This window comes from Sceloporus undulatus, chromosome 4 (genome assembly GCF_019175285.1).
Source record: "Sceloporus undulatus isolate JIND9_A2432 ecotype Alabama chromosome 4, SceUnd_v1.1, whole genome shotgun sequence".
Classification (NCBI taxonomy): Eukaryota; Metazoa; Chordata; class Lepidosauria; order Squamata; family Phrynosomatidae; genus Sceloporus; species Sceloporus undulatus.
This window is the reverse complement of record NC_056525.1, coordinates 136,108,398-136,130,931: the sequence shown is the minus strand read 5'-3', so window position 1 is coordinate 136,130,931 and position 22,534 is coordinate 136,108,398. Positions and strand designations below refer to the sequence as shown.

Below are 22,534 nucleotides of genomic sequence, written 5' to 3'. Positions count from 1 at the left end.
AAAATTAACTAGATCATGTGCTGCCCTTTTGGGATTAAAGAAGAGCCTTGGAGCTGGAAGGATGATGATCACTGATCTGGAGGACAGTGTGTGCAGTTTCTCCTCTTGACTGGAAATGATTAAACCCTAGGGCAAAGTAACCCATGAACATATTGATCTGTTATTGAGTTTGCCACATTGAAAGGTTACTTGGGAGAGGGTAAACCATATAGCTATAGGAGAGTTCTGATGAGGTAAGAGCAGGTAAAACAGTATTTTGGGATTAAAAGCTTCAACTCAGGGTAAAGGATTGCAGATTTTGCCATCAAAGCATATCATAATAAGCAAATTAAAAGTAATGAATAATAATAATAATTCTGATTGTTCAAGTGAAAAATGTTCACAATTGCCAAGTTTAATATTAAAGGAAAACATTGTATTTTGTTCTAAAGGTTTATGCTGAGCAGATTTTACTGGGAATAAATTATTGACATAATATGCAAAGACCATTTTGATGCTTTTTCTGTTTTCATATCTCAATGTGTCTTAGCAAAATTTCTTAAAATTTACCTTTTTCAAAGACTGGTGGAGTGCCATGAGAAGTCAAATAAAAATTTGGAATCATGGTGTGGACTGGTATGGTTTGGAAAATGTAATTAGAAATCCTATTTCTGGGGTAGAGTGGAATACAGTATTGCTAAGGATAAGTACATCTGAAATGAGGACTAAGGCAAAGTAAACAGTGAAAATGTAGGGGATTTTAAGTTTCCTACGGCTGCAGCCTTTGTTTAGGAAACAAAAATATTTAAATATCAAAAATATCAGAGCCAAGCCTGTTAGGGCAGAATGATGTCCTTGTCTAAGTATGCTTGTCTAAGAACTGAAACTGACTCAAAAACAACAAAGTAGCTTGCAGTTTTAAACAAAGGTTTACTAGTGGTTTTAATCTACATATATCTAGAGGTTCTATCCTAACCTAGCTAAGGAATAGTTCAGATAAAAAGAAATCTTTATCTCATCATCTTTCCAAAGAAAGTTGAGAGAGGAGGAAGAAAACATGCAGTTCAGTTGGAAATCTTTCAGAGAATGTCTATTAGTCCCAAAGGGGGGAGTGATCGAAGACACATGGTAAGTCTGAAATAGAGCAATAGAAAGGAGTTTGCATGAAGGAACTCACTATCTATCTAAGGTGGGGGAAAGAGAATGCAAAAATCTTCCAGCAGGGATGCCTTCAATATTTCTCCCCTACAAAACCCTTCTTGTGCAGTATTCCAGCTCCTTTGTTTCATGGACATGTTGATTGTCCTGGAAGGATGGCTGGAATGAGTCGGGACAATGTGAGCATGAAGGAGAGCAGAAACAGTTTCTAGACTCTTACATTGACTTCACATTGGGTTTATTTCTTTTAAACAGACTGGGCTTACCCCTCTGATGGAAGCTGCTTCTGGAGGATATGCAGAAGTTGGAAGAGTTCTTCTTGATAAAGGAGCAGATGTCAATGCTCCTCCTGTGCCTTCCTCACGTGATACTGCTTTAACAATTGCTGCAGATAAAGGCCACTATAAGTTTTGTGAGCTTCTGATTAATCGGTATGTCATTTTCTGTTATATTAATAACTTCAGTTTAGTCTTATACAGTTGGCCTCCATATTCTCGGATTCTTCATCTGTTGATTCTGCCATCCATGGCTTGAAAGTATTCTCCCCAAAAATTCAAAAAACAAACCTTGGTTTTGGCATTTTGTATAAGGAACACAATTTTACTATGCCATTGTATATCATGAGACTTGAGCATTGGTGAATTTTGGTATCCACAGGGGTGGCGTGTGTGTCCTGGACCAAACCCCAGGGGCCCATTGAACACTCTGTAGACAAAATTTTAAAGCACTCAATCCAAGTTCCTGTCCCAAGCACCTTTAATCTTCTTAAGTAACTACTGAGCCACAAATCATATATTTCCAAAAAGGCACTAGCCTAATGCATTAAATTTGGGAAGTCCTAAATTTAGCTGAAATACTTAAAAAGCTAGAAAAAATACTGATCAGTGTTTGTTTTTATGAGGTGTGTGTGCAAATATTGAATATATTCCGAGGGCATATAATTACTGAGGGACACCATGGAAAGCAGGAGTGGGAAGTACTAGTGGAAAGGTAGCTGGAAAACTAAACAGAATTAACCAACACTTCCAATATCTTGTTAAAGACTGCTTGTGGTTTGTAACTTTGCTTTGTGGCACATACAATGATGAAGGATATTCTGAACATCTTAATTCTGCCTAAACTGTCGCCTTCAGCTGAATTCTTATTTCTTTTAGGGGTGCACATATTGACGTCCGCAACAAGAAAGGAAACACACCGCTGTGGTTGGCAGCAAATGGGGGCCACCTTGATGTAGTGCAGCTTCTTGTTCAGGCAGGAGCTGATGTGGATGCTGCAGATAATCGGAAAATCACCCCCCCTTATGTCTGCTTTTCGTAAGGTAAAATATAATTTTCCACAATATCTACTGGGAAGGGGGAATAAGCTTGTTTATTCTTACAGGTGGTATGCCTATATGTGGTACAGAAAAACAGACATACACAAAGATTTTGAAAATCATTACATCAGAAGATCACTACTTAAAATTTGGACTCAACAAAAAAAAATCTATAGGAAGTTACCACTCTGGGTGTCCACACAGGAAGCCTTTGGAAGATGGTGTGATGTACCAGGATGGCTTAGGTATTTTTGAAAAAACAAGGTAGAGGACAGTACATGATGATACCCCTAGAAGACCTGAGAGAACTTGATCCCAAAATTAATTGGTTTCCATTCAAACAATTGACAGACAAATTTAAGTTAGATTACAAAACGGAAGGATTTGAAGAAAATGAAAATGAATTAGATAAATTGATAAGGAAAAAAGGTCCAAAATTGACTTCACAATTATATGGTATATTATTAAAAAGAGAATTAGAAGAGAACATTGCGAAAGAAACAATGATTAAATGGGCATCGGATATTGGAAGAGACATTAACCTGGAAAGTTGGGAGTTAGCCAGAAGAAGAACACACCAATTTACTAGATGACAGGACTTAAAAGAAAACTATTACACAATGGAAATCTGCTCGTTTCTAACCCCAGTAAAATTAGCAAAAATTTACAAGAAAAAAATTTACAAGACATGTAGGAATAAATGCTAGAAGTATAAGAGTGCTGTGGGTGCGTGGTACGATATGTGGTGGAAATGTAATCTAGTTAAATTTTATTGGAAAAATATTCATAGAGTGATATGTGAAATCTTTGAAATTAATTTTAAACAATCACCAGAACTATATTTATTAAATATGCTCAATAAAGTATCAAAAAAGATTAAGAGGAAATGTAGCAGATTATTGTTATACATGATCATGGCAACGAGATTGATTTTGGCGAAAAAATGGAGGTACCTTCTCTTGAAGAGTGGATCTGGAAATTAGTTGATATGATGGTTATGGATATGTTATTTGCTAGATTAAAAAGAGAAAATATACATAAAGTAGAACAGGATTGAGTTCCAATGCTATCATACTGTGAGAAGGTAAACTTAAATTTATCGAAATGCTAAAAATGCTGGAAGGAGTAATGGTGCACGTGCCGCCACAAGCATGACCCCCTTAACTTCTAATGGGGCTCAAGCATATATGACATTTCTTTTACGCGGGGGGGTGCGGAAGGGATTCCCCGCATAAAAGAAGGGACCACTGTATTATTTTGTATATTACTTGTTGCAAAAATTTAAAAAATGACCCAGCCTCTCCCCCCCATTGTGAAATTCCCTGATGTGTGCACACACACCCACAGAGCCATCTATCTTGTTCAGGCAGGAGCTGATGTGGATGCTGCCCCCCATTGTGAAATTGCCTGATGTGTGCACACACACCCACAGAGCCATCTATCTGTCTGTATAAGCACCCCTCCATAGTTTCATGGAGAGACAATGTAGATAAAATCAGTTTAAAACAATGAGAAGTAATTTAAGCATGGTGAGATCATAGAAATTATAGTTTGATGAGGCACTAGAACCATCCGACTGAGAATTTTTGAATACTCTTCCCTAAAATGCAGATCACAGGATTTCATTGGCAGTTAATGTGGTGTCAAAGTGCTATAATTGTGTATGTGGATGAGACTGTTATCATAGGGGTTAAACAGACTGCCCCTAAAAGGTGGTCTTCATCAGATTGGGGCCACGACAACCACACACCATGGCCCCAATCTGGCCTTTCCGCGGTGCAAAAAGGAGCTGCAAAAAGTGGCTCCTTTTTGCATCACGGAAAAGGCACCATAGCTGCTGGCACCATGGCTTTTCAGTGCTTCTTCAGCACTGCGTCATCTGGATACAGCACAAGAGGAGCGCTGCGATGCTGCCCCCCATGTGGTGGGGTGCATGGTATCATGCCAGCATGGGGGCAGAGTCGTGCAGACGTCATGCCCCCACTCTCCGCCAATGCTGTCCTTTATCGCCGGTCTGTCAAGGTTGTTAGTCTTTATCCAGCATGCTCTTAACAACAACAACAACAAATTTATTATGGCATACAGCCAGTACAAAGGTAAAATACAATAAAATACAGTAATGGCCAATTATTGACCAAGTGCATTCCCTTAACATGTTTGCTGGGATAATTTACTCCAAATAAAGTAAGATTCTTGGATTTAAGATGGCATGTGATGGTTATGAAAAGTAGTCACTTTTCTGGAAAGGCCTCCTTTGAACCTACTTTTTTCTTTTCTTTTCAGGGCCATGTGAGAGTAGTTCAATTTTTGGTAAAAGAAGTTAACCAGTTTCCTTCAGACATTGAATGCATGCGGTACATAGCAACAATAGCTGACAAGGTGAGTGCCAGGATATTTTCAGTGTGTTTTCCAGTGACATTGGTGCACTACCTGAGATTTTAAAAACTCAGCTTTCCTTCTAGCTATCCCACCCAAAATTATTGATAAATCATAGATAATTACAAGCTGCCAGTGGGTATGAATGCAAATAAAGTAAATTATTCATGCCACCAGTGTCATCAAGCAAGCCAACTAATAAATGTGAAATATAAATTTAAAAAATAATAATAAAATGACTTGGAACTCTTGGTTTATTTTTGTGATGACAGATTCTTAGCAACTTCCAAGTAAATAAGAAAAAGGTCTGTAAATGAGATGCAGTTTAGTTCCCCCTTTAATTTTTGAATGAGAGCAATTTTCTCAGTTTATGTGTGAAGGGCAGTGGGTGTTTTCATAAAATTTCATGGGCATTGCCTGCTCACATTTTAAAAAAAAAGACTACCCACATACTTAGAAGAGTTATACAGTACTGTATGTAGCTTCTAAGGAATGTAGCGGGACGCCTAGAAAAAAATTAACTATCCAGGTTCTCGGGTCAGGAGGATGACAGAAGCCAGGTAATCTGTAAACATGTAATCAAGCAAGTCAGCCTCCTTTAGAAAGGGAATTCATAGGTAAATACAAAATTTCCATTTACTTTTATTAGGACTGACTCAAATGTGAGCAATAGTGAGCAGCCTTCCCTGTTTTCCAGAACACTTTATTAGGCTGGGGTGTTGAGCAACGCTACTGGAGTTCAGGGACAGAAAAAAACACATTGATGCCACAAAGTTTTCATTTAGTCATGGGAATCTACTCTACTTTTTAAGATTGTCCTTATTTGCAAGAGTTGTGACACCAGTATCAAGCCAGCCTTTTTATATCTCTCCTAGTTTGCATATTATGCATCCAACTTGCCCACCTCTGGAGAAGGGGGGAATTGCTCATTGTTTGATGATACTTTGGTCATAATAAAGGAATAATTTACCTGGATTTTGGAATTTTTCTTAGAGGATTTTTTTTAAAAGAAAAATGTCACTGAAACAAAATTGTACAGGAATGAAAGAAGGAATCTCAACACTAATTATGTTATTCTCATAAGATCCTGTAAATGTCATGCAGATCACAACTACAGATCACAACTACATTTCACCCTTCTGTGACAAGTGGAATAAATGTGCTGTAGGTAGAATTGTGCCATTCATGTACCAAATATTGCAAGTGATTGTTTACTAAACTTCCAAATAGAGATTTTGACATCTCTAGTTTCCACAAAATAGTCTGTCTTTATTTTATAGGAATTGTTAAAAAAATGTCACCAGTGTGTTGAAACGATTGTGAAGGCTAAGGACCAGCAAGCTGCAGAAGCAAACAAGAATGCAAGTATCCTGCTGAAAGAATTAGATTTGGAAAAGGTGAGATACATAGTATGTCATCTTGCTTAAATAGTACTCAGTGGTACCCAAATAACAGTCAAGCCTGCACATGAAAGGGGTAGCTACAGCAGAAGATTACATTAGATGTGCATCGAGTCTTATTTTTTTGCAATAATACACCATATCTTTTCGTTGCACTGGCAACATGCTCTGTAAGCCAAATGTTTATGGATCCAGGAATTGAAAAATTCAACCACCTTCTCTTTCTGTACTTATCTTCTCGCTACCTCCCAATGGGTATCCTTTATGTAATATAATAAGCTAGTAGATGGACAAGATCGAAATAGGGTAGGAGAATTGAAACAAACATTGGGCCCTGTTTCTTCACTCACTGCTATCCATTGCTTCACTTGCTACTTGATTTCTGGCTTCTGTTACAAGCAGAACAGAAACTTTGCTCAATGTCTCATTAATAACTTGTATCATATCTGTGTGTGTGTGTGCCTTCAAGTTGCCTATCAACTTATTTGGGCAAGGAATACTCTGAGATGTTTTTGCCAGTTTCTTCCTTTGAAACATATTCTGTCGCACCTTGTATTTGTTGACAGTGACCCTGCTTAGCTCCCAAGATCAGATGGGGTCTGATGCCTCTAGAGTATTTAGGTCCTTATTTATAGGTATAGAATACTGGTCTATAGTTTTATCGTTAGATTAAGCAGTATGAGAGATACAGAATTTAATTCTTTCAGGTGAGAAAATATGTTAAATGATGCTAGTAATGGATAGCTGGTAGTTGGACTACAAATGGCTTACCAGATTTGTGTACCAACACCTCACCTTCTGTACTTGGCTCTGCCTGAAGGAAGGCACTGGGATGTACAATTTCCTTTGCTAGAATATGACTTCCAGCACTTGATAAATTTTGAAGCTTGATGTTTTGTGAGAGTGTGGAGTTCTTCAAGAGTTTTTGCTTCAAGTAAGAATATTTTTATCATTTTGTAAGTGACTTTGTATTCTTTTCTTATAAAAGTAAACGTGATTTGTTTGAGCAGAGCAGTATTGGAACAAATGTTACTGTATTATCTTACTGATTGAGGACTCATTTAGTATAGAGCTTTTTGAGCTAACAGTTTAAAAAGATAATAATTATACAGTTCATTCTCTGTGAGACTGAAAACACAGTCCATGACAGCCTGATCAAGCAGGATCTCAGAATTCCAAAAATGTTATAACCATTGCCTTCAACCCCTCTCTTTTCAGTTTTTAATTCTCTGCCTTGCTGACCAGACAATTAGCCCTCCCTCATATTGATTATTAAATTACAGTGAGACCTTGTTATCTGCTGGAATTTGGTTCCAGGTTCCCCTGTGGATGCTCAAGCCCCATTAAATATAATGACAGAGAAAATTGATGTCCTTTATATAAAATGGAAAAACAAGGGCGGGTTACAAACCGCCACTTGGGACGTCCTCAGGACGTCCCAGTTTTAAAAGGGGGCATCTCTTCCAGATGCCCCTATTCCTGCTACGGACTCTGTACATAACAAATGGCGGTGGCCGTTCTACATGGCCGCTGCCATGTTGACGTAACGGACGCTGTGCGTCCGCATGTCGCGCAGTGCTAATGACGTCGCGAGTGCAAATTCCCTCAATAGGGTAACATGTCATGATGAATTACCACTGTAGAATTGAGGGATAGGTTCTGAAGCTGAGGGAGAGATGGAAGTTGCAAATTAATCTGAGAAGGATTTAGATAAGTAGATGAAAAGGAGAATACTAAAACAAGGCTTTTTGATACAAAACAGTTCAAAAGCTTGTTGAAAAAGGTGTTACTTACCTTAAATTTATTGAGTCAGTTCAGGAAAATTCAGTGGGACAGAGAAAATTACAAAAATTGATGGGTCAGTGCAGTAGTTTCAGCCCTGATTTCGAATTCAGCTCTTCCTCAAGAAGGTGACATACTTTTAAAGGTGTAGATGAAAAGATTTGGTGTCTAGGAGAGCCCATGACACTACAGCTTTGGCTCAGAAAGTATCAGTAGTTGCCTCTGTGTTTGCAAGGGCAAGGATGCTATGTGTACAGGATGTTCTTGACATGGAAGAGGTCTCAGCCCGATCATTACAGAAAATGTTGAACAGGTTAGTTAATATTCTGTAGTATATTGCAGATGTCAGTTATAATGCAATAGCTTATTCAGCTAATGCAATTGTAGAGGTAGGAAGGTGATTGTTATGGCTGAAACATTGCGAGGTTGATTATAAGGCTAGAACAAATTTGGGCATCACACCTTTCGCAGGTAAATAACTGTTTGGCAAAAAAGCTGTTAGAGAGGAAAGACATCTAATCAAAAGAAAAGGTTTGACAAGAGAAATTGCAGGAATGTCTCTTACTCCTTTCATGGAGGAAGACGTTTTTAGAGACAGAGGGACTTAAGGATTTTCAAGCCTCAGTGGAACAGAACAGGATTTCAGTTTAAACAACAGAATCAACAACAATTTAGAAAAAGTGGAAACCAATCAAGTAGGATTGGAAAACCATATGATTGGGGGAGAGAGTTAATCATTTTGGTCATATATTACATAACATCAGACATATGGGTGTTGGAGGTTGTGAATACATTACAAAATTCAGTTTTGAGAGAGCTCAAGAGGAAGATTTCTCCCATTACTGGTATCAAAGAATTTGCAGAAAAGACAGATTGTTCAGAGACCAGCTTTTATTGGAAATAACAGTCATAGAGAAGGTTCCAGAAAGTGAGAGATTCCAAGGAACAAGGGAGTTCCATTTGTTCCTCGGAAGAAAATACAGATTGCAATAGATGCCAGCCTGTTTGCCTGGGGAGCCTATTGCGAAGGTAAAGTTGCACGAGTGATCAACACTGGAAAGACTGATGCATATCAACTTGCTGGAAATGGGAGCCATGAGATTGGCACTGATTCATTTTGCTGTATTGATAGAACACCAGAATGTGCTGATTTGCACAGACAATGTATCAATAAAAGCTTGTCTGTTCAATCAGAAGAGATTTGCATTCCCAGAGGTTGATGTCGGAATCCAGAAAAATATTAAGGGGAGGCAAAGAAGCGTCTTTGGTCATTAACAGCAACATAAGTTGCATGAACAAGGTTTGACTAATGCTATGACAGATTATTTGAGCAGAACTAAAGTGCTGCCAGGGGAGTGGAGTTTGAATTCGGAAGTGTCCAAGATCTTGCAAAGGAAGTACAACAGTTATGTACTGGAACTTTGGCAGCAATTTAAAATAAAAAGATTTATTTCAGTTAGATGGAAGACAAGGAGTGAAAAAATAAGATGCACTGTCAGTGTCATGGCCAGAATGCCTGTTTTATGCCAGGAAAAGGTACATGTAGTATCGATTGGTCCTTGCTGCTCTGCCATGGTTTCCAATGTTGTTGGAAATGTCTGTGGAGAGCCCGTTCCATTTTCCTCTAAGGAAGGGTCTGTTACTTCAAGGTCAGGTGTTCTGTCTAGATCTGGAATGGCTGCATGGAATTTGAGAGGGGGAAGTTAGGAAGTCAGAGTTACTCATTGTCAGTAACAGACACTGTTTTGAAGTCTAGAAGGAAATCTGTGCAAGTTTTCTATGAGATTACTCGGAAGATATTTTTGAAGTAGTATGCAGAAAATTCTGTGGTATTGGAAAATGTGGTGGTGAAAGAGATCCTATTTTTTCTGCAGGATGGACTGGAAAAGGACCAAACACTCTAAAAAGACAGTTGTCTGCCCTGTCTTCAGTTTGGTTGGATTCTCAAAGACCATTATCTTTGCATCCACATATTAAAGGAAGCATCCTTAAGGTGTTTTATCACTAGGTGTTCTTTTTAGTTGGGATTACATTGGCTTGCAGAGTCTTTTAGTTGGCTCCACTGTAAACCCAAATCTATGCAAATTTGATGAGGATAAATTCACTTTGATTATGAACCTGAATTTCATGCCAAAGTCATAGTTGTGTAAAGCACTAGTCGGGTGCTGATTTTGTCTACATTCTGCCCCAAACCAAGTCATTCTTTGGAACTGAAATGGCATTCCTTGGATGTCGAAAGAGCCATAAAAATCTGCTTGAAAATGACAAAACGATTTAGAAGAACAGAAGCTATGTTCATATCCTTTAACCTGAGATCAATTGAACTAAAATCATATAAATGAATGCTGTCTAGATGGTTGAAGGCCTCTATTTGTTATATCGTGGCAAAAGTTCCAGGACCAAAACATATTTGAGCTCAGAAACAGCCTATAGTGGTTTCTATAGAGGAAATGTATAAGGCTGTAGGCTGGAAGGAGCTTGTCAACTTTTGTGAAGCACTATAAAATGGACAAATTTAGATCAAGCAAAGCAGGCTTTGGGAGAACAGTTCTTCAGGCTGTTGTGAATCAACAGAATGGTTAGGCCCTCCCTGAGAGTTGGTGGCTTGGTGGCTCCCATGAGTTGTGGACTGTGATTTCAGCCTCACAGAGAACGAGTGGTTGATACCAATGTTCATTCTTTTGAGGAAGACGACACAATCTGCCCCCACCCAGGGGGGGACATTAATTCAGGTAAGCAATGAAGGTGTGGTCTAAAGTTGTTGAATTGGATATCAAGTCTAGAAAACAAAGCTGAGGAGGGAGGGATTGGAGGCGAAGATTATAACACTTTTGGAATTCTGAGATTCTGCCTGTCCAGGTTGTCATTAAGAAATAAACTCATGAGTCAGAGATTGTGTCATCAGTCTCACAAGAATGAGCATTCTCAGTAAGTTCAACCACTCATTCTGAGGCCAGGGGTAGACATTTCCAAAGTTCTAGAGACAGCATCTTCCCCCTAACCTGGGAGAGTTTTATCTTTCCCTGATGTCTCCATGTTCCACCCACACATATGTATTTTTCCCTAAAGAGATAGTTTAGTGGGAATGATTGGACATTTTGCACCATTTCTTCTGGTATGGAGTCTCTTTTATTTCAAGATCCCCACAGGCTCAAAACCGGTTAGACAGGAGAAAATTGACAGTTGGAGGCCATTTTGGAACAATTTGAGAGAGGAGCTCAGGGGCACTTAGGAGTGCAGTTGGGGATTAAGGGTACTGGATGTTGCCTATGGGCCACACTACTACTTCACTTTAAACCTGCTACACCACTACAGTATAAGCATTGAAGTAAAAAAACAACAACAACCCATCTTTGATATTGGTGTATAACATACATTGTACACGATTTTTCCACAGTCCAGAGAAGAGAGTAGAAAACAAGCTCTTGCAGCAAAGAGAGAGAAGAGGAAGGAAAAGAGGAAGAAGAAGAAGGAAGAACAGAAACGTAAACAGGAGGAAGACGAGGAGCACAAACCTAAGGAAATCCTAGAGCTCCAGGAAGATGAAGATGAAGAGGAAAATGATGATGATGGTGAGGAACTCATTTTATGTTTTAATACACTAATTAATCAGCTAGTGGATTCATACTTTCTTTAGAGTATGAAGTTTTCTAAATTTAGTAGGGATGGGGTTTTAGGATTTACTAATGTGAAAGTGAATGTTTACAATTTTTATACTAACAAGTGCAGTAATTCTTAATCTAATTTTTAAGTCTTACTGATGCCCCAATCAGTTATATAAACTATTTCTTATGCTCTTCTCTTTCTAGTGTATATTATATGTTTCTTGGGCAAAGTAGCATGAATGGACAATTTTTTTTTTCACAGAAGAATGAATAATTGGAAGGAACTTGTAAATAGAAAAATTCTTTTTTAAAATCCTTTGCAGAGCTAAAGTCATGTTATTACTTTAGAAAGAAAAACATGCCAAAGAATTTACAAAATTTCAGCAGGCATAAATGTTTGTGCTCACACTAAAGGCTGGATAGATAAGAAAACAGAGATGAGGGAGTCAGTGCTTCCAGGACAGATGATGCTCTTGCCCTTCACCAGGCAATACTACATAAGAGGACTTAACAGTACTTACATTGACCCATAGAGAAGTAGATTGTGGCAGAGGCATTCAGAGTTTTACTTTTAAAAGCTTTGTTAAGACTACATCTGGAAAATAGCCAAGGATCAGGCCAATACTAGAATCTCTCTCTTGGTCCTGTATTTCATGATGTCCTGAAGATGTTTTCTTTTTCTTTTCTTTTCTTTTCTTTTTAATTTTTAAAGGGAAGTTCATGAGTGCCTAGCTTGATGGAAAATTATGGTTTATATTAAATAAATACAGATTGAGTATCCTTTATCCAGAATTCTCAAATCTCCCAAAATTGTCCACATGGATGGCTGAAATAGTGTCATGTTTACTTTCTGACGTCTCAGAAATAAAACCTTTGTCTGATTTATTGTGATTCAGAGTGTAATCCCCATCTTGCATCATACTTGTTACTTTGTAAAGCACTATATATCTATTTATGAACAGTTTATGAACAAACTCTCAGTAAACAGTTCATAAAACAATAGGTTCAAAAGAAATCATTTTACTTAATCTATTCCCATTGGAACAGTTAAATACTTATTTTTAACCACAAGTAAAACCAAGTTTCAATTCCCCACTCGGGCATAAAAACGCACTGAGTGACCTTGAGCAAGTCACACTCTCTCATCCTCAGATGGCAGTGGCAAACCCTCTCTGAAGAAATATGCCATGAAAACACTATGATAGGGTCTCTTTCGGTCACCTTAAGTCAAAAATGACTTGGAAGCATACAAGAAAATTTGATTGGTACAAATTAAAGAAAAAGAAGTTTGGTGCAAATTAAAGAAAAACATTCCAAGTTGGATATCATGGTATAAAGTATAATGGTTCTGAAATACTTTTGTGAGATGTTGGCTCATAATTGTTTTTTATTTTTTTCCTCAGTTGATCAAGAAGTTCCTTTAGAGCCTCCAAGTGCAACCACTACAACTACTATTGGAATATCAGCAACATCTGCTACTTTCACAAATGCTTTTGGGAAGAAGAGAGCTAACGTGGTTACAACTCCCAGCACAAATAGAAAGAATAAGAAGAATAAAACAAAAGACACTCCTCAAAATGTGCAGATAATTTTGCCAGACCAGCATATAACTCTAGCACAGCAAAAAGCAGATAAAAACAAAATCAATGGAGAGCCAAGAGGTGGTAGTGCTGGAGGTAATAGTGATTCTGACAACTTAGACAGCACAGATTGCAATAGTGAGAGTAGCAGTGGGGGGAAAAGCCAAGAACTAAACTTCACTATGGACACACACTCTTCAAGTGACAGGCGATACGCGTCGGTGCTGCTCCCTTCTCAGGAAGACAAGACTAACACCTCCGTTTCCAAAGTGCAAGCCAGGTGAGTCATTAATTCTGCCTTTTTTCCTCACCTGATTAGAACTGTCACTGTAGTGTTTACAAATGGATATATTTTGGGTTTTAATAAAGTCTCCCATCTGCATAATTGAGAGTTTGAGGGATTTAAATCATTTACGGATCCCAGAATTAAAAATAGGAAGTTTAGATTTGTCCCTCTATCCATTTCATAAAAGCAAAGCCAAGTTGGGTAAGATTACATAGTCAAGGATAGATAGATTAATATCTGTGTTTCCACTGTAGATCTAGGTTAACAATTTTGTTTTGGAGATGGCCAAGTAATTCTTAAGAAATCCAACATCTCTTTTACTTTAGTTTTAAGTTTATCATGCCATTAAAAAGCATGCCATCCAAATTAAAACCTTCTAATTGTAAAAGCATTCCCCTGCCCCTGCTAAAGTTATCCACTCCTTCATCCAAACGAAACTGCATGCATAGAAATATTATTTCAAATCCAGGAATCCCAAATCTTCCTTTCTACTTTCATGTGTTAGGAATTTAAGTCTTATTCTGGGTTTCTTACCTTGCCATATAAAACTCAGAAACTCTTTTTGCCATTATTTGAATGGTATATCATTTGTCAAAACAGGAATTGATTTAAGCAAAAAGAGCATTTACCTAAAATGTTATCAAATTATGTTATCGCATTATCAAAGGCTTTTTCAGCATCCAAAGATATCAAGCCAGATGTTATCCAGATATTCTAAGATACATAAAACATCTTTCATACTCTCTCATATCTGCCTTTTAGGTAAAAAGCCATGTTGATCTTTATGTATAGACTCCTGCAAGACTTTTTTTTCAGTCTAGCTACCAAAATCATAGCAAAAATCTTGTACAGTGGGCCCTTATCTGCTGGGGTTTGGTTTCAGGACGTCTCCATGGATGGTAAAATCACTATTAAAAACAATGGTGTGGTGAAATAGTGTCCCTTATATAAACTGGCAAAATCAAGGTTTGTCTTTTGGAATTTATATATATTTTAAAATATTTTCAAGCCGTTGATTGGGGAATCCATGGATAAAAAATCCTTGGATTTTTTTCTTCCCTTCAGTCTAATCTTTATCCTCTTTCCGAATTAAAGCTATGGTCACACATTTCCAAGTATTTGGTATTTTGCCCGGAGTTAAAATTGAATTCATTTTGTTCTGTAATGGAAAAAGCAATTGGTCCTCCAACACTTTATAATATAGGGCTGATAGTCCATCTGGTCTTGGAACCTTCTTGGGCTCCATCGTCTCAATAGATTACACAATTTCCGCAATAAATACTTCTGCATTCAGCTTTTGCCTTTGAACCTCTGAAATTGTAGGCAAAATTCTATCATTTATTTAATTCTATATTTTATCCAATAGAACTTGCCATTTCTTATATAAAGCAGAAAAATAATTGTAAAAACCCTTTTTGGTGTCATTTCTGATTAGATTTCCCAATTTTAATTAGTCTTTTTTCTCTTTCCTTTCTCAAATTATATGCCAACCATCTTCCAGGTTTATTTGAATTTTCAAAATAATTTTGTTTTGCAAATACCAAATTCATCTCCATTTCAAACACTGTCTGTACTGAAAGTTGTGTTTGTAATAACTTGATATCCTCCAGTATTTTTTCTATATTGTGGAGATTTTTTAACCTTTTTTCATTTTAACTCATCCAGAATTTTTGTAGTTTCTTCCAGTTTTAACTTGTTTAATTGAGCTGTATTTTTCTGTATTAAAAAAACCACTGGTATAAGCTTTAGAAGTATCTCATATCACTTTTTCTTCAGTGCCTTTTTTCCCATAATAGTCTTTTTTTAAAGTCCTTTAATGCCTTTCTGGCTTTCTTGAACACTTTCCTGTCTTGTAAAAATCATCAGTGGCCCGTTACAAACGGCAGGAAATACACCGGACGCGTACTAGGGTTAGAAAGGGGTGGTGCTTCTGCACCCCCCTAACCCTAGGCGGCGCTCTGCACCACAAAATGCGCGCGCCGTTCCACATGGCCGCCGCCAGAGGACGTCACGACCCGGCCGCCTTAGACGGGGCGGCGCGGACGTGACATCCTCGCTCCGCACCAGGGCGCTTGTGCGCCTAGCCGAGAGCAGGAAGGAGATCCGTTTCGAGCCCTTCCTGTTTGTCCGCTGGGCGCAGCCTTCACACGGCTGCGCCAGCACCAAAGGAGAAAGGGGCCAACGGCCCCTTTCTTCTCCTCCTCGCGCCGCCACGGAGTGTCGGGCTTGGAGCAGAATTCCGGAGCCTTCCGACCTTGAAGCCATGGCTAGCGTCTGCGCTCTGGACACTGAGGCCCCAATACCCCGGGAAAGGGGTGGGTGCAGCCCACCCACAAACAGGCAGTCTGTAACCCGCCAGTGTCCGGCAAAAAGATCTTTATCTGAAAGAGTCAAAGTAATTGGAATGGGATTGTGGTCTGAATAGGATCTAGGACCATATCTGTAGCCCTTAAATCTTTGGCCTGATGTTCTGGAAACAGTAAACATACCAGTTCTGGAGAACCAGTTATGCCTACCAAATAAAATTTCCATATTTAAATCTCCAAACATATTGAAGCTGAAAATTTCACTATTTTAAAAAAAAAACTTTGTTGATCTCCCTAGCTTTTCATTTTTATGAACATGTTAATCAACTTTGGTTGGTCCACCATGCAATCACAACAAAAAAATCCAGTTCTCAGGGAAGGTCCGTAATCTCATTCATCAATTAATTTGTAAAGAAATAGCTTTGCTCTCCGAAGATGCATATACATCAACAACTGAGTCTTTGTCCCTACTGCGTCATTCACTCTGACGTATTGGCCGTTCAATGCTAATTTTAGCAGCCATGAGGGGAAAGGGGAGGGGTATAGATGTTTTGAAGAACAGAATCCTTTCTAGCCAAGCAGACTTTACATTTAAGTTAGTAATAAAGTTATTGGTTATACTGGTGGTATTTTAGTAATGGGTATTCTTAAAAGTGAAAAACAAATGTCTTTATTAAAGAAAAACAGCTAATGGTCTGGAACACTAGAGGAACCAAAAAAATCACGTTTAATGTGAGAAGAAGGGTGTTAAGTTTCCTATATATATTTTGTGTTCTGTAGAGTAGTTGAGTTGCAACAGATGATATTTAAAGGTAGTTCCTGGTAAAGAAAAGATTAAGAACCACTGCTTTAGCACAAAGCAGTTAATAATCAAATCACCTTTGCTCCTAGACTTGAAGGTGATGCTAATCCGAACTCCTTAACAACAAGTTATAAATCTGTATCTCTGCCTCTGACATCTCCAAACATAAAGCTGAATCTGACTAGTCCAAAAAGAGGCCAAAAAAGAGAAGAAGGCTGGAAAGAAGTAGTGAGAAGGTATGTATTACTCCATTTACTCCCATTAGTTTTCATTAAATTAGTCAAATGCATTCATGAGCTTGACTGGTTGGTTGGTGCCAAACTGGGGATAATGGTGTGGATAACTGCCTGTAGTAGACAGTAGAATTTAGGTATAGCACAGTCAGGGAACACTTGACAAATTATAATAATCAGAAAATATTTAATATTTAGCAAATACAAAATTTGTTTGTATATAATAAGTAGATTTCACATGTTATGGTGTACAGGAGTAAATGTCACATTTTGGCACTAGATCCCATCTGATCTTGGAAGCTAAGCAGGATCAGCCCTGGTTAGTACTTGGGTGAGTGATTGGCTACAAATACCAGGTACTATAACCTGTATTTCATAAGAAGGAACTAGCAAAAATACCTCTGAGTATTTCCTGTCTAAGAAAAGCTAGTGGAATTCACGAGGTCGCCATAAGTCAACAGTTGATTTGAAGGCAAACAAGCATACACTTTTTCTTAACAAGCATAAAAACGTCATTGTTAAATGGAGCCTATGTATGACCACTCCAATCACGTTCATAGCAAATGGTTTCCATACACCAGGCTCCTAGTTTTTTTTCATGGAGGAGGGGGTTATAAGCCTTAGGCTTGCTGTTGCATTTTGTTAAGTATACAACCAATGAGTTGGAACTGTGTGAAGCAGACGATCGATTATACTATAACGTTTGCCAATCATGCTTTTTAAAGTTTTTATTTCCCATGATGAAATCTTTGTAGGAAAAAATGTATAGTTCAGAGTCATTTCCCTCTGTCCTGAAACTGGAGGGAGGACGTAATGTCAAGAGGTCCTTGCTTTGCTTCATAATCTGCAGCAGGCCTGTTAAGTAATCAGTCTTCTCATTAAAGGTGTGCTTGATTGCTGTTGAAATAGATAGGACCTAAGCACTTAACTGTTTTGACTAGTTTCAGTAAAGTGGTTGTTGTTGTTAGCCGACCTCGGGTGGACCCCAACTCATGGCGACCTTTGGATGAGACATCTCCAAGTCCTCCTTGTCCTCAACTGTTCTGTTTAAGTTTTGCAAATTCAGACCCGTGACCTCCCTAATTGAGTCTGTCTATCTAGTGTGCAGCCTTCCTTTCTTACTTTTGTGTAAACTGGTGCAGTACAAAGTTGTGGTACCTGGACCATTGCCAATTCCTGGCAAATTTCCAGGAAGGAAAGAAGTAATTGTACCCAGCTGGCACAAATATAGTGCCAGTCCCTGGCACATTGGAAGACAATAATTGCTTGTCCCCCACATCAGCCTGAGAACCATTGGACCAAATCATGCCAAATGTCAAATTCATTAGGTTTAACGTAGTGACATTGCTAAGCTTGCTAGAGGAGTCTTTTCATTAGGGGTGTACGGTGGGCCCTTGCTTTACACAGGGGATCCATCAGAAATACAAATTAAGAAGGTAAAACTGAGTTTGACAGCATATTGTGGTCTGATCCTGAGAGTAAAAATGTGCTATCTGGTGCCTATGAAATAATTCCTTTTTCTTCCTTCTCTTCCCCTCTTTTCCACCCTTAACTGACAGGCAAGTAGGCAGAGTTTTAAAAGATCCTTCCCCTGGCAACAGTCTGCAGGCAACACCAATCGAACAATTTCAGTTGCAGAGAGGAGGACGCTGCTGTTCAGGAGCAAAAAGGTATTTTTGAAGTCATACACAGAGTTTTGTATTGGGATGAGATGGGAGTATTAATTACCCATAGATGTGGTTATGACAGAGAACTGCATGCCATTTAGAATTTCAGAGGAAAAGAAGTCAACTGTGTAGTGGAGCAAAGGGTGAATGTGAAAGTGGCTGCTGTAGCACTATGTAGAAGCTGAGGAGAAGAAATTGGGAGACAATGTGAGGAAGAATTGGGAAAACTGGCATATTTTCAGGACTTTTGGAAGTGGTTATGATGAGAAGGAATGTCATTGTGTATAAGTGCTGTGATAATGAAATGCTAGAAAAAAGACAGCACCTAAAAGAGTTTAATATAAAGAAGGAGATATTCTAGATGTGTCTAGACATGAGTGTAAGATTTTAATATTACTTATTGTTAGCTTTGCAAGACTTTAAATATTTTATATGTAATCTATGAGTTAAAATAGTATTGATAGATGAACTTATATAATAAGTTAAATGAAAATTCATATGCCCAAAACAGTATGTATCAAGTAAGGCCTAAAATACTGGGCATTAAGGAAAAATCAACAAAGTTCTGTTTTATTGTGCAAGATTGGAGGCATTAACAGAACATCAGTAAAAATAATGCACTATGCTGAGATTCTAGCCAGTTTTCAGAATCACATATTGTAATACGACTGAAATGATTGAAACACACAACAAAAGATACTCAGACATTTATACCACTTGACATTTAGGTCAAAAAAGCTGTCTGTCCCAGCATCAGTTGTGTCTCGAATAATGGGAAGAGGTGGATGCAACATCACAGCAATCCAGGATGTCACTGGTGCTCATATTGATGTGGACAAGCAGAAAGATAAAAATGGAGAGAGAATGATCACAATAAGGTAGTGTGCAGAAAATCTTGTGCTTAAATCTCAAGTTTTGAAACGGATTTAAGTGTACTGTGAACTTTTATTATAGTGATGATATCATATTTTCTTTTTCAGGGGTGGGACAGAATCAACAAGGTATGCAGTACAACTTATTAATGCCCTGATTCAGGATCCTGCAAAGGAACTGGAAGATTTAATTCCTAAAACTCATATAAGAACACCGGCTTCCAGTACCAAATCAATCCATACAAATTTTTCATCTGGCGTCAGCACTGCTTCATCATCAAACAAAAACTCATTTCCCCTTGGGTCTCCATCACTTGTCACCTCTCAGTCATCAACGCTGTCTACTTTCCAGTCTGCTAACAAATTAAGCAAGAATGTCCCAGCAAATGTGCGCTCTTCTTTTCCAGTATCCCTTCCTTTAGCTTATTCCCACCCTCACTTTGCTTTATTGGCTGCCCAAACTATGCAACAAATTCGTCACCCTCGCTTACCTATGGCCCAGTTTGGAGGAACATTTTCAGCCTCTCCAAATACTTGGGGACCATTCCCGGTGAGGCCAGTTAACCCAGGCAGCACAAATAGCTCTCCAAAGCATAACAGTTCCAGTCGCGTCAATAACCAGAATGGCAATATTTTGCAGTCTGAATCTACGGGTTTAGCTTCTAGCTGTTCTGGTACTGTGTCTTCAGTAGTTGCATCCTCCCAGCCTCTTTGTGTGACAAGTAACCGGACTCCATCATCAGCCCGAAAGCAATTGTTTACTTGCGTTCCTAAAACAAGTATCACGACTACAGTAATCGCAACTGTGACAACCGCATGTAGCACACTGCCTTCAGCTTCTGCACCTGAAAACACCGGGCACGTTCCCACTACATTTTTATCCTCTAATGTTCCATCGGCCCAGCAGTCTGCAGCTAAAACAGATGCTGTTCCTTCTGTACCAGTACCCAAAGAAAAGACGTCAACACCAGAACAAACAGTTGGAAATGCATGTGTGCCATCATCGATTGTTGCTAGCAGCAATATCTCGAGCAGCAATTCAGGAACCACTGAAGCATGCACACCCAGCAGTCCTGCACCACCTTCAAGTAATGTCCAAGATGAAACACTGCCAGCCAGTATGTCTGACTTAAGTCCTCCCATATCCCTACCTTATTCTTCCAGTTCAGAACCCACTCCATTAAGCTTAGCTTCACCTAGATCGGTTGCTGCAGATAATCAGGACAACAGTAACTTACCTCAGTTAACTGTACCAGCACCCCGGGTTTCTCACAGAATGCAGCCTAGAGGTTCATTTTATTCAGTGGTACCAAATGCAAATCTACATCAAGAACCTCAATCTATTTTTGTTACAAGTGCAGTACCTTTAACACCTTCCCAGGGTCCACCTCCTGCAGTTCAGCTGTCATCACCTGTGAACGTTATGAATGGTTCTCAGATGCATATAAACGCAGCAAACAAGTCCTTGCCTCCTACCTTTGGGCCAGCAACACTCTTCAATCACTTTAGTAGTCTTTTTGATAGTAATCAGGTGCCGGCAAACCAAGGATGGGGAGACTGTCCACTTTCCACACGAGCAGCAGCAGATCAATCTTTCACAGTTCAGTCTACGTTTTTGGGTAACTCTGTGATGGGGCACATGGAAAATGTACATCCTGATAACTCCAAGGCTCCAGGATTTCGACCTCCTTCTCAGAGAGTTTCAACTAGTCCTGTAGGTAAGTTGCTAAAATTATATGCAGAAAAGGGGATAATTATCATGATTGCCTCTTAATAGCATTTGAAACCTTCAGAAAATAGGTTGATCCTGAGCAGAGAAATAATTTAAAAAGGGATATTTGGTGAGTTTTACCCAGGTGATGTTTCTTCAGAATATAATACAATGTGATGTAATCCATGTAACTGAGTTATCAGCATAACCATGAGGCATAGGAATTGCCACATGATACTGATGGAATGATAAGAAAAGATGGTAACATTTAGTAGCCCTTTTGTGTGGTATTTGCTTAAAGCCTTCAGAAGTGTCTGCATCAAACCTGTAGGTCTTTCCCTACCCAGTCATTTGAAATACATGACTGTTTTTTTAAAAATACATTTATTTTCCTGCTTTACAACAACAACAACAAAAACACGTCCAGGTTCTGTAAGAAGGGGACAAGAAAAATTATACAGCTTGGAAGGATTGTGACGAAACTCATTACCTACGATTGGGAAGTGAAACAAATTATTGGGTGTGGAGGCTGGTTTTACACTGTTTTAGTTCCCTATAGCCCTCCACACTATTCTTCCCCCCCCCCTCAGTTTTCCCTTTTCCCTAAATCACTCAATATTCCATTAGTGTGATTTGTGATCCCCTCCATTTCACCAGGGTTTTTTTTTTCCTTCCGTAAAAGAATTTGTTTTTTGAAGCAAATCACAGAATTCTCTCAGGCTTTTTATACCTTCCTCTTATATACAGATGGTTCTACTTTGGATACATAAGCAATAGCACTCCTACCTGAACATTTAAAAGAAAGGAAAAGACTGGCATTCTGCCTTCTTGAATTTGTCCAGCATTCCTTAGAATTGTTCATCAGTATTTTGATGAATTTAATAGGTGCCTACCAATTTTAACTTGCATTGCCATACTTCACTGTATTGACTGGAGCCTTTAAAAACAGGCCTACTTTCTATTTGAATTTTTTTTCCTGAAGGCAGTATCAATTATCCCTTGCAGAATGTATGAATATAAACTTGTTTTATTATTCGTATTATAGCTAGCATGGTCAGTGAATGGTAGTCTTTAGGCTCTTTCACCCAGGTTGGGTAGATTGATTGTTGAACCTGAGGCATTTCTTGACTACCACTTGTCAGTATTGGAAATACTCTATGCTACATACTTCCAAAAGTCATCACACAACCCTGCAACACAAAATGTGTTTACCAAAGCTTGATTGCATGAGGCTCAGGAGCAGTTCTAGACCTACTGGTTTTAGCCAGCCACTTGAAGAGAGGTTTAAATATCTTCAGTGAAATATGAGTGTGAGTTGGTAACGTAACTCCAGAGACAAATTTTAAAATGTAGGCAACATTTTCTTCTCCTGACACCCCCCCCCCAGCCTCAAATCCTCTCCAAAACAGATTAAAAAAAGAGGGGGGTGCCCAAAAATTGGCCAAAATGGCAAGTGATGCTA

The 22,534-nt window shown here is 38.7% G+C and overlaps 1 protein-coding gene across 1 annotated transcript in view; it reads left to right on the top strand.

The window, feature by feature from the left end:
* LOC121927557 (ankyrin repeat and KH domain-containing protein 1-like) overlaps positions 1 to 22,534 on the top strand; it is an 86,160-nt gene that overhangs the window by 51,570 nt on the left and 12,056 nt on the right. The window contains 11 exon segments of the mRNA XM_042461250.1: positions 1,393 to 1,568; positions 2,292 to 2,430; positions 2,432 to 2,455; positions 4,736 to 4,831; positions 6,109 to 6,225; positions 11,408 to 11,582; positions 13,019 to 13,475; positions 16,679 to 16,825; positions 18,382 to 18,492; positions 19,218 to 19,367; positions 19,470 to 21,079. Of these exon segments, the coding sequence (XP_042317184.1) occupies positions 1,393 to 1,568; positions 2,292 to 2,430; positions 2,432 to 2,455; positions 4,736 to 4,831; positions 6,109 to 6,225; positions 11,408 to 11,582; positions 13,019 to 13,475; positions 16,679 to 16,825; positions 18,382 to 18,492; positions 19,218 to 19,367; positions 19,470 to 21,079 (3,202 nt within the window).